The 12,589-nt window shown below is 48.4% G+C and overlaps 1 protein-coding gene across 4 annotated transcripts in view; it reads right to left on the bottom strand.

Moving 5' to 3' along the window:
• The window catches only part of LOC101118590 (steroid sulfatase), a 227,089-nt gene that overhangs the window by 77,905 nt on the left and 136,595 nt on the right, over nucleotides 1–12,589 (bottom strand). For all 4 annotated transcript variants that reach the window (XM_060408630.1, XM_027963559.3, XM_042242173.2 and 1 more), the window contains exon 10: nucleotides 7,619–7,740. In XM_060408630.1, coding sequence (XP_060264613.1) covers nucleotides 7,619–7,740 — 122 coding nt within the window. The remainder of the gene's footprint in view (nucleotides 1–7,618; nucleotides 7,741–12,589) is intronic.

Here is a 12,589-nt window from a genome sequence, read left to right as displayed (position 1 = left end):
GCATTTCAAAGACTGCTCTCTTTCCACCCGCTGTGAGCCACCCATACCGTCCCCTGGGACCCTCAGCTGACCCCCCTTGGTAATCTTGACGTCATCTACTGAATGTGTTACAGGGAAGGGCGGATTTCAGTTCCTCCTTGGATCTGTTTCTTTGCCTTTAACCTTTGCTCTTCATTGCTTTGATTATTCTAATCATTCATTGGAAGGACTGTTGCTAAAATTGAAGCTCTAACACCTGAAGTGAAGAGCCAACTCGTTTGAAAAGACTCGGATGCTGAGAAAGACTGAGGACAAAGGAGAAGGGGACGACAGAGGATGAGATGGTTGGATGGCATCACCGATTCGATGGACATGAGTTTGAGCAAGCTCCAGGAGTTGGTGATGGACAGGGAGGCCTGGCGTGCAGTCCATGGGGTTCCAAAGAGTCGGACACGACTAAGTGACTGAACTGAACTGAACTGACGTTAGTTCAGCCTCAGCCTTCAGTACGCTGTAGCTGACCCTTCAGATTGAACTTCTGATCTTCAGATAAAAAAGGGTATCCAACCAACACCCACAAAAACCAGCTCAGCCTTTCTTATGCCGTTTAATTCCTAAGACAAAAGTAGCTATAATTAGAACGTTCTCTCTGCTACCCACTCCTGTATCCTTGCCTGGAGAATCCCCTGGACAGAGGAGCATGGCGGGCTACAGTCCATGGGGTCACAAAGAGTCACAGACGACTTAGCTGCAGCAGTTACTTTATAGAGTTATGTTCATCTTGTCAAAACTCTGCACCAGAATACCAGAGCGAAAAACATCCGCCAGTCTGTTAAGATGCATTTGACCATAAAATCCAGTTGCCATTACATTGCCTTTAAACTAAGGCAAATACCTAAGTCAAAACTTAAAGCCACACTTTTTGAATACAAGCTGAACAGGAAATTTAAGCTCAAAATTCCCATCATCACATCACCAAAGCTATCCGTGTTCTAGTAATGCTTTCGTGAGTTCTCCTAAAATGTAACGGGAATAATGATCTCAGATGATGATAAAGTGAAGCCATTCAATGTGCTGAGACAACTAAATTACAGAACCATTAGAATTATAGAATTATTCAATTATAGAGAAGACGTGGTACGTAAAAGCTGAACGGGATTCATGTTTTAACAGAGTAGACAGTGTTCTGGCTCTAATCTTTCGGAAAAATGAGATTTTAACAAGTCTGGAATTGTAAGGTAATGAAAGCGTCAGTAGCTCAGTCCTGTCCCTCTTTGTGACCCCGTAGACTTTAGCCCACCGGGTTCCTCTGACTGTAGGATTTTCCAGGCACAACACTGAAGTAGGTTGCTATTTCCTTCTCCAGCAGGATCTTCCTGACCCAGGGATTGAACCTGGGTCTCCCGCATTGCAGGCGGAGTCTTTACCGTCTGAGCCACCAGGGAAGCCAAGATACATCATCATTTTTAAAACCAGTGCTCACTGTTAGGGAAAAAAATAAATGAAGACTTCTCATCCCCTCAATGTGCTGAGACAACCAAGCTACAGAATCATTAAAAGTACAGAACTGTTCAATTATTATAAAGAAGACATTGTATACAAAAGCCAAAAGGGATTCATATTTTAAGAGGAGAAACAGCATTCTGGCCCTAATATTCAATTATTATGGAGAATATATTGTATATAAAAGCTGAAAGGGATTCATGTTTTAAAAGAGTAGAAACAGCATTCTGGCGGTAACGTTTTGGAAAAAGATGAGTATTTAAGAAGTCTGCAATTGTAATAGGTAGCAAAAGCATCAGTTGCTCAGTCTTGTCTGATTCTTTGCAACCCATGGACTGTATGTAGCCCACCAGGCTCCTCTGTCCATGGGATTCTCTAGGCAAGAACACTGGAGTGGGCTGCCATTCCCTTCTCCAGGGGGGTCTTCCCAACCCAGGAATGGAACCTGGGTCTCCCGCTTTATAGGTGGATTCTTCACTGCCAGAGCCACCAGGGAAATTTAGGCATCCAACCTCATCAAGACAAACACGAGTTGGATCTCCCCAACACTGCCACTCCAATCTAGTAGAGGGGTACCAGTGTCCTGCTGGAAAGCTCTAGCTTCTCTGGGCGAGGAACACGGTCGACATCCGCTGTGTCCGCCAGTCGCCGTGGTGGAGACGCTCCGCACAAGGCTGACTTCCTGGCAGGAACGTGTTCCCCACAAGCTGGTGGGATTCCTCAGCCGCCAGGGGCTGGTTCCAGCTCACTGCTGCCCTGGCCCTGCATCTACAAACCTTGAGCCTAAATGTCTCTTTTCTTTTCTAACCAAGTATCTGGAGCTCAAGATACTTTGGAGCTCAAGGTGGCAATACTCTTGCCTCTAAGAATTACAGAAAGCGTCCCCCAGGTGGTGGTGACCACAATCTCCTATGAGCAGAGATCTCAGGTGATCCAAGCCCATCTCTTCTAAACCGTACTAGTTCAACGCCTGTGAATTGTCCACAGTCTCCTACCAACATAGATGTGAGATGATCCAAGTGATGTCCCCCAACTAGGACTGGTTTAGGTTCTATGGTAACCCACGGTCTCTTGCTGATACAGATCCGGAAGCAAAAACAGAGGTCCTCAGCCTGCCTTTGGTCTGTGAAAAGCCTTGAGCCAAAGAATAAGTTTAGTCAGAGTTCAAGCAAATTCAAGGAAAGCTCAAAGGCTTTATGGAGAAGGGAATGGCAACCCACTCTACGATTCTTTCTTGGAGAATCTCATGGACAGAGGAGCTTGGGGGGCTACAGTCCATGGGGTTTCAAAGAGTCAGACATGACCGAGAGACTTCACTTTCACTTTTCACTTTCATGCATTGGAGAAGGAAATGACAACCCACTCCAGGGTTCTTGCCTGGGGAATCCCAGGGACGGGGGAGCCTGGTGGGCTACAGCCCATGGGGTCACAAAGAGTTGGACACGACTGCAGTGACTTAGCACCAAAGGCTATATAGATAACATTCTGAGCCAGGTCTCATGAGCTGCTTTAAAGATACCCGTGGTGGATTCATGTCAATGTATGGCAAAACCAATACAGTACTGTAAAGTAAAAAATAAATAAATAAATAAATAAATAAATAAATAAATAAATAAAGATAGTGAAACCCCCACTAGGGGGAAGACGTTAACTTCATGACAACCAGACAGTAACCGTGATCTAACCTGCCCTAATTCCCAGAACTGGCCTCAAAGAGATGGAAACCAATCAACCCTGGGAGTGAAGAGACTGTGCTCTACTGTGCTAAGTCATCTCAGTCCTGTCTGACCCTTGGCGACCCCATGGACTGCAGCCCTCCAAACTTCTCTGTCCGTGGCATTCTCCAGGCAAGAATCCTGGAGTGGATTGCCATGCCCTCCTCCAGGGGATCTTCCCCATCTAGGGAGCAAACCCACGTCTCTTATGCGTCCTGCATCGGCAGCTGGGTTCTTTCCTGCTAGCACCACTGATGCTATTGCTGTTGCTGCTACTGCTAAGTCCCTTCAGTCGTGTCCGACTCTGTGTGATCTCCCTGGGATTCTCCAGGCAAGAACGCTGGAGTGGGCTGCCGCGTCCTTCTCCAATGCACGAAAGTGAAAAGTGAAAGTGAAGTCGCTCAGTCGTGTCCCACTCTTAGCGACCCCGTGGACTGCAGCCCACCAGGCTCCTCTGTCCGTGGGATTGTCCAGGCAAGAGTACTGGAGCGGGCTGCCACTGCCTTCTCCACCACTGATGCTAGTGGGGCTGAAAGATGAACTGTACCTAAAAGAATAAAGATGATCCTAATCAGACCACTGATGATCAGTTTCAAAATGACATTCAGGGCTGACTGTGCTGCTTCTGCAAGGAATCCCCCTCCCTTGGTCTATAAAAGCTTTTACATTCCGACTGTCAGGGAGTCAGCCTTTGGACAGATGTCCCCCGCCCCTGCCCCTGGCTGAGAGCATCCCAAATAAAGCAAACTCTTCCTTCCCACCACCCTGCCCTCTTCAGCGGCTTTTGAGCGTCAAGCAGCCAGACTCCACTTTCGATTACGAGATGATCTAAGCCATCTCTTCCAACTAGTAACAGTAGTCCGCACTACTAATAATCTACTCATGTAGTACTAGTAATCTAAACACAGGGCCGCCTCTTCCAACTAGGACTCATGCAGTACTAGTAATCCTCATGGGCAAGCGCCACTTCCTGAAACAAGTCTGCATTCCCGGCTGTTTGCCTAGCCTGCAGCTCCCCCGTGACCTAAGAGGCAAGCAACTCCCAGGCAGAGAACTCAGTACATTTTGCCCACCGACAGGTGTCCAGGCCAGCAGGTGCCACGCAGCAGATGCTCAATAAATACGTGTGGAACAAGTGGGCAGTCACAGACACTGAGCAAACAGCTGCAGGGAGCCCCGAGGGACAGCCACCGCGGCCACCACCGTGCCTGAGGTTCAGGGCACGATCTCCAAAGGGGACAAGATTAAAGAAAAGAAACCCATAGTTTCCTCACACCCGTTGACGAGATGGACGATTCCAGCATTGAAAGACTGTCATTTTTCCCTCCTCTGTCGCTCGCTCGAGGCAGAAGACAGTATGAGCTGCTTAAGAGGAGATGTCCTTGTGTCTGTCTCAGCAGCAAATTTGATCCCCGGGCCTGCTGCCTCGCAGCATCTGGGTCTGGTTTTTCTCACTTACCCCTATTTTCTGCCCCTTCCTGTTTATTCCTCCACATAACTGTGTTTCCCCAGCCCCTGATCCAATATGTTCCTTCCGGGCCCTGTAAGTGGAGGCGGCTGGCTTTACTTAAATGCAATTCGGCAAGGTACAGGACGTCTTTAAACAGCCAAGAGCCCCGGAAACTTGGTTCTTTCAGGCTCAATATAAAAGGAAGCAGGAACGTGGACACACTGCTACGTTTAAGACGCATAACCGACCAGGACCTGCTGTATAGCACAGACAACTCCGCCCAGTATTATGCAGCAAGCTACATGGGAAGGGCATGTGAAAAGGAAGAGATGCGTGTGTGTATCACTGAATCACGGCGCTGTGCACCGGAAACCAAGGTCACACTGTTCAGCAAGTGTACTTCAATATAAAATAAAAAGCTAAAAATAAAAAAAGATGGGGAGGACCATATCTCTCCTTTATGAGATGGCTCAGATTTAAAAGAGATGGTTGGATGGCATCACCGACTCAATGGACATGAGTCTGAGTAAACTCCGGGAGTTGGTGATGGACAGGGAGGCCTGGAGTGCTGCAGTCCATGGGGTTGCAAAGAGTTGGACACGACTGAGCGACCGAACTGCACTGAACTTATTCAGATTTAAATGCTGCCAGCTGTTTAGTCACCAAGTCACGTCCGACTCTTTGCGACCCCATGGACTGCAGACCACCAGGCTCCTCTGTCCGTGGGATTTCCCAGGCAAGAGTACTGGAGTGGGTTGCCGTTTTTCCTCCTCCAAAAATACTGCCAGTTCACCTAAAAAAGAGACAGCATGCCTATGGACATTAGGAGTGATGGGCACGTGGATGAGATAGGTTAATAGGGTCCTTCCCAGCCTAGAATTGTGAGCATGCAGTTTTGGTACATTCATCTTCCAGAAGTTATCAGAAGGAAGTCATTCAGATTTAAAATGGAAAATCTTCCAGAAGTTATCTCAGGGAAGTCTTCCAGATTTAAAGTATAAACCAGGGTAAACCTGATTTCTGTGGACAAACCAAGGATCACAATCTTTCACTTGAAAAATAATGGAGCAGCTGCTCTTTAAACGATGTCTTGGGTAACTCGGCTGGGTGATGAGGATGGGGTCAGGACTGCACTGAAATCTAGTATGAGAATCCCCTGAATTTAAGAATGAGCCATCAGCTGGTGGCATGGTGACCAGATGCTCTGGGAGAATCTCCCATCTGGGAGCAGAACCCAAAACATGCTATAGAAAAGGAGAGCTTCATTCCCTCTCTCAAGAGGCACCCAAGAGTCTAACATCAGCGTCGATCTCTAAGATATACAATAGGGGTATAATACGTGCTGCACTCCCACAGACGCCTAGGCATCTCAGTGATGCGATGGTGTTGGTTCAGCCGCTCAGTCGTGTCTGACTCTTTGTGACCCCATGGACTGCAGCACGCCAGCCCTCCCTGTCCATCACCAACTCCAGGAGCTTGCTCAAACTCATGTCCATTGAGTTGGTGATGTCATCCAACCATCTCATCCTCTGTCATCCCCTTCTCCTCCCGCCTTCAATCTTTCCCAGCATCAGGGTCTTTTCTAAAGAGTCAGTTCTTTGCATCAGGTGGCCAAAGTACTGGAGCTTCAGCTTCAGCATCAGTCCTTCCAATGAATCTTCAGGACCGATTTCCTTTAGGATGGACAGGTTGGACCTCCTTGTACTGTAATCTGACATTTACATGTACGAAAACCAGATGCGGGACTATTGCTACACGTATGATCATCACTTGATTCCCCTTGGTCCTTTAGGCTCATTAGAAATGCACCCGTTGGGACGTCTGGTGGTTCAGTAGTTAAGAATCCGCCTAGCCATGCAGGAGACACAGGTTTGATTCCTGGTCCGGGAAGATCCCACTTGCCGTGGAACAACTGAACCTGTGTGCCTCGACTACTGAACCTGTGCTTGAGAGCCAAGGAGCCACAATTATTGAGCCCACGGGCCACAACCACTGAAGCCTGAGTGCCCTACAGCTGGTGCTCTGCAACAAGAGAACCCACTGCAATCAGAAGCCCGCGAACTGTGAGCAGAGAGGTGCCCCTGCTCGCCAAAACTAGAGAGAGCCTCCGCAAAGCCACAGAGACCCAGTGCAACAAAAGACACATACCTGCATTAAAAAAAAATTAATAAAAGGAAATGCACCTTTGTATCTGCTGTCAGCAGACCCAAAGCATCGAGTACATCTTGTCACTGACACAGACGTAAAACACACTGGGTCTGGGAACCACGCTGGCATCAACGCGTCTGAGCGTTGTCTTAAACATCCACGGCTAGCAGACACACACAGAGAATGTGACCAAACAGATCGACAGATCGGCGGGTCACGAGCCGCCGCCTTTGAGGCTCAGGGGACAAGGTCAGGTAGACATCTGAAAGCCACTCAGCACCAGTGTAAAGCTACAAGACCGCAGGCAGGGGAGATCGCATTGGAGGGGCATCGTGGGAGGTGGGTAAGCATTAACCAGGAAGGAAAAGAAAGTTGTTCCAAGCAGAGGGAACCGCCAGCAGAGACCAGCCGTGCCAGAGCAGAGGGGCTCTTCGGCAGACACTCAGACGGAAGGTGGGACCAGGAGATGCAGCTGGGTGGCTGGCGGAGCAGGAAGGAAGCAGCTTCAGAACCCTGCCGACCACCTGGCACGTCCTCTGCCCCCCCAGGAGGAAGGAGCCAGCAAGCACTGGCATAGAGCTAGGCGACTGCCCCGGTCTGCCGAGACAACCGGGGTAACCAGCAGGCTCAAGAGAAGAACGTAGGACCAGGAGGAAGGAGAAATCACACCCGGCTTCTTTGCAGGAGCGCGGGGAGCGGGGGGCATCTCGCGAGAGCAATGGCCGCTTGCGGTTCTATTCTCTTCCCCGGCCCCTCCCCGATGACACGCAGCCCTGGAAGCGAGGCAGGGAGAGATACACGGAGGAGAGACGCGTCTACTCACTGTTGGGTGGATGCCAGCGCACGGCGTTCAGGTAGAAGTTGCAGTAGTGGAAGAGAAACTCGTGCTCTGATCGCTGGGCCCGCCCCTGCAGCAAGGGCATCAGGTCCCGGCCGTCGATGACTCTGGGGGGAGAAGTAGGCGGGGCGTCAGGTGGCCACGCCCACCAGGGGGCTCAGGCACCCTGGCTTATCTGAGCTGTCCTTCAGTACAGGAAGGCGTGATGGGGCTGCACCCTGGCTTATCTGAGCTGTCCAGTACACGAAGGCATGATGGCGCTACAAGGTGGTCATTCAGCAAGGAACGCTAACTGACCATCGCTGGGCACCGTGTGCCATGTAGGGAGGCAAGTCAGCTGTGCTCAGGTGTGAACTCATTTCATCCTCAAAGCGACACTGTGAGTTGGAATCGTGATACGGAGACACGGAGTGATTCGCTCGATGTTACCAGTGTCACACGTCTGTGGGGGTGGACCCACTCATAAGCATATACCCCAAAATAAAAACCCTAATTCAAAAAGACACAGGAACCTCAGTGTTCAGCACAGCCCTATTTACAATAGCAAGCAACCCAGATGTCCATCAACAGACGAACTGATACAGAAGATAGGTTCCATGTATACCGCGGAATACTGCTCAGCCATGAAAAAGAACAAAGCTGCCTCATTTCCAGAGATGTGGAGGGACCTAGCGTCTGTCATGCACAGTGAAGTAAGTCACAAAGAGGAAAACAAGTACTGTCTATGAAGGCACATGTATGGAATCGAGAAGGATGGTGCTGATGAACCCATTTGCAAAGTGGAAACAGAGGTGCAGGCCTAGAGAACCGACTTGCGGACACAGGAGGGGAACAAGGAGGTGGGATGACCCTCTGCTGGTTCTGCACCCCCTTTTCTGCTTATTCCAGCTTATTCACAAACTCCAGATCTGTTGAAAACAAGAATTTTTGACAATCTGCCTTTAAGAAAAAGATAACATATAGCATGGGGCAACTTAGATTGGATAGACTTCAATGAAAATGAAGTTCTAAGTCCCAATGCAGTGATTTGCAAATAATGATGATGATGATATTAAATACCCCGAGGATGGGAATATGCTTAAGACACATTTACATACCACACACATACATGGCACACGTTTATGCTCTCAAAGGTAAACACATCTGTTCAATGATTATGCCAAAAGGCGGAAGTTTCCAGATGGCAAGGGATAACTGTAATACAATGGGTGATGAGCAAAATAAGACTGTTTGGAGGTTTGTCATTTAGTTGCTAGGTCATGTCCGACTCTTTGCGACCCCATGGACTGCAGCCCACCAGGCTCCTCTGTCCATGGGATCTCCCAGGCAACAATCCAGAGTGGGTTGCCACTTCCTACTCCAGGGGATCTTCCCAACCCAGGTCTCAAACCTGTGTCTCTTGCACTGGCAGGCAGATTCTTTACCACTGAGCCACATGGGAAGTCCCTTTTGGAGGGAGGTTAAGTAAAGGAAAAAAAAAAAGTCTAAACTTTTCTTTTGAGTGAAACATACATTAACACCCACTAGAGAAATTGAAGGCATTGACGCTATGAGGCCACTGCCCCTGAGACCTGGGGCAGAAAGACACCTGGGAAGAGTGAGATTGTTGAATTTGAGGGTTTTCTTTCTCTGATTAAAAACACTCCCCAGACAAACGTCACAATGATAATGCTTATATATGGAATCTAAAAAAAAAAAAATCATAAATGAACTTATCTAGAAAGCAGAAATAGAGGCACAGATGTAGAAAACAAACCTATAGCTCCCAAAGAGGGGAAGCGGGGGAGGATACCCTAGAAGACTAGTATTGACAGATACACACTGCCATATACAAACGTGAAAGAAAGTGAAAGGCGCTCAGTCGCCTCTGACTCTTTGCGACTATACAGTCCATGGGATTCCCCAGGCCAGAATACTGGAGTGGGTAGCCTTTCCCTTCTCCAGGGGCTCTTCCTGACCCAGGGATCGAACCCAGGTCTCCCGCATTGCGGGTAGATTCTTTACCATCTAAGCCACCAGGGAAGCCCAAGAATACTGGAGTGAGTAGCCTTTCCCTTCTCCAGCGGATCTTCCCCACCCAGGAATCGAACCGGGGTCTCCTGCATTGCAGGTAGATTCTTAACCAACTGAGCTAGCAGGGAAGCCATATATTGAACAGATACTAATAAGGACCTACAGTATAGCACTGGGAACTCTACTCAATACCCTGTAATAATCTGTAATAATAATAATCTATACTAGATAATACCGGTGACTCAGAGGTAAAGAATCCGCCTGAAATGGAGGAGATATGGGAGACTCGGGTTCGATCCCTGGGTCTGAAGATTGCCTGGAGGAGGAAACGGCAACCCACTCCAATATTCTTGCCTGGAGAATCCCATAGACGGAGGAGCCTGGTGGGCTACAGTCCATGGGGTCGCAAAGAGTCGGACATGACTAAGCGACTTAAGTTTAACTTATGTTTCAATGCTGTGCTCTCAAATCATCCCACCCTCGCCTTCTCCCACTGAGTCCAAAAGTCTGTTCTTTACATCTGTGTCTCTCTAGCTGCCTTGCTTAGAGGGTCGTCCTTACTTGCTCACATAATTTGGGTGAGCACTCTTGAGAGGCCCGATGTCCCTCAGGCTTTTTCTTCCTGTCTTTGTTTTTTGGTGGGGCCTTTTGGTGTCATTAAAACCCTCATAAAGTAATTATAGCCTTGCTCCTGAGTGCTTCTCTGGCACCCATCCTGCATGATCCACCACGCGCTCCGCCGAAGTCCACAGGACTGAAAATACTCCATTACCGCTAAGTTAAAAATAAGAACAAAAGACAGAATTGGCTCGCTTTCAAAGCATGCTTGCTATTTGCCATGAGAGGAACAGGGTAGACAGACAATTCTATCCAAAAGAAGCGCGTGCTCTGAATACCATTTCTATGCTGAAATGGCAAGTATTGTGACTGAAAGAGACATTGGCTCGGCTGTGCCTGACTCTTCGCGACCCCATGGACTGTATCCATGGGATTCTCCAGGCCAGAACACTGGAGTGGGTAGCCGTTCCCTTCTCCAGGGATGGACTGTATCCATGGGATTCTCCAGGCCAGAACACTGGAGTGGGTAGCCGTTCCCTTCTCCAGGGACGGATTGTATCCATGGGATTCTCCAGGCCAGAACACTGGAGTGGGTAGCCGTTCCCTTCTCCAGGGATGGACTGTATCCATGGGATTCTCCGGGCCAGAACACTGGAGTGGGTAGCCGTTCCCTTCTCCAGGGGATCTTCCCAACCCAGGGATTGAACCCAGGTCTCCTGCATTGCAAGCGGATTCTTTACCAGCTGAGCCATTGTGGAAGCCCGTCCTTTAGCCTATGAGATCCTAAAGAGGTGGAAAGGAAGCAAGGGATGAGAAAGGAGCAGAGAGGAGAGCTGGAGCATGAAAAATTCTGAGGTTGAGATGGACCCCAGCTCCCTCCATCACCTTTTTGTCCACATGGAGGTAAGGCCTTTCCATGAAGGTTCAAGACTGGCAGTGGATCTCCTTTTCCCCAAATCAATCTCTACCTTGCCTTTTTATTTTATTCTCTTACAAAAAATCTTTTATTTTTATACTGCAGTGTAGTCAGTGAACAATGCTGTGACAGTTTGCAGGTGAACCCTGAAGGCACTCAGTGCCACACATACACATGCACCCCTTCTCCCCCAAACTCCCCTCCCATCCAGGCGGCCACGTGACACTGAGCAGAGGTCCCCGTGCTGCCCAGCAGGTCCTTGCTGGTTCTCCATGCTAAATACAGCAGTGTGTCCAAGTCCATCCCAAACTCCCTGACTATCCCTTCCCCCATCCTTACCCCTGGTGACCATAAGGTTATTACAGAGCATTGAGCAGAGTTCCCTGTGCTGGGCAGCAGGTCCTTGCTGGTTCTCCATGTTAAACACAGCAGTGTGTCCATGTCCACCCCAGACTCCCTGACTATCCCTTTCCCATCCTTCCCCCCTAGTGACCATAAGGTTATTACAGAGGATTGAGCAGAGTTCCCTGTGCTGTCCAGCAGGTCCTGGTTGGTTCTCCTTGTTAAATACAGCAGTGTGTCCATGTCCATCCCAAACTCCCTGACTATCCCTTCCCCTGGGCAACCATAAGCTACGTCTGTGAATCTGTTTCTGTTTTGTTAAGGAAATTCATTGTGTCGTTTCTTTCTCTATTTCTTTCTCCATTCCACATAGAAGGCATGCCGTACGAGATTTCTCCTTCTCTGTCTGACTTAGCCCACTCAGTATGAGAATCTCTAGGCCCACCCGTGTTGCTGCAAATGGCATTACTCTACCTCTGTTTCTGGAAGCTGTGTTTCGTCATATGCCCACAAAACTCAGCACTTAAGAACTCAGGAATTATAACCATTTTCTTAAGATCAGTATCTCATGACTAAACTGGGCCTTGATCCTACAAAGGGGGACTTAATAATAAAAACAAATTTCCAAGTCTCAGAAACTTCCTTTCTTACTTCCAAGCAAAAGATTTAAGTCTTTTTTTTTTTTTTTTTTTAAGGAGAGAAGCAACGTCTGTTTTGCAACCTTCTTTCTCCTTGCAATGCAGAGAGAGGTCTCATTTTTAATTTTTTTTTATATCCTGCATCTAACGTGCTCTTTCCTGGAAGCAGGTAATAAATCATGCAGTGATGGAAACCACCGTTGAACAGTGCTGCAGAAATATGGCTTGTCAAAAAAAGGCTCATTTCTGCCATGAAAAATGGAAAGTGATTCTACTGAGCTAAACTTTTAAACAGTGTCTGAGCTATCAAAATAGTTGGGATGGCTGGAATGGAAATGTTCCTACAACATCACATTTTCTGGCAGAGTGGCCCGTACACTCTCAAAATCACACAGAGCATTGCCACTCAATTCAGTTCAGTTCAGTCACTCAGTCATCTGACTCTTTGCGACCCCATGGACTGCAGCATGCCAGGCCCCCCTGTCCATC

Source organism: Ovis aries, chromosome Y (assembly GCF_016772045.2).
Source record: "Ovis aries strain OAR_USU_Benz2616 breed Rambouillet chromosome Y, ARS-UI_Ramb_v3.0, whole genome shotgun sequence".
In the NCBI taxonomy this organism is placed as follows: Eukaryota; Metazoa; Chordata; class Mammalia; order Artiodactyla; family Bovidae; genus Ovis; species Ovis aries.
Note: the sequence above shows the minus strand (reverse complement) of the source record. Positions and strands in the feature narration are given on the sequence as shown.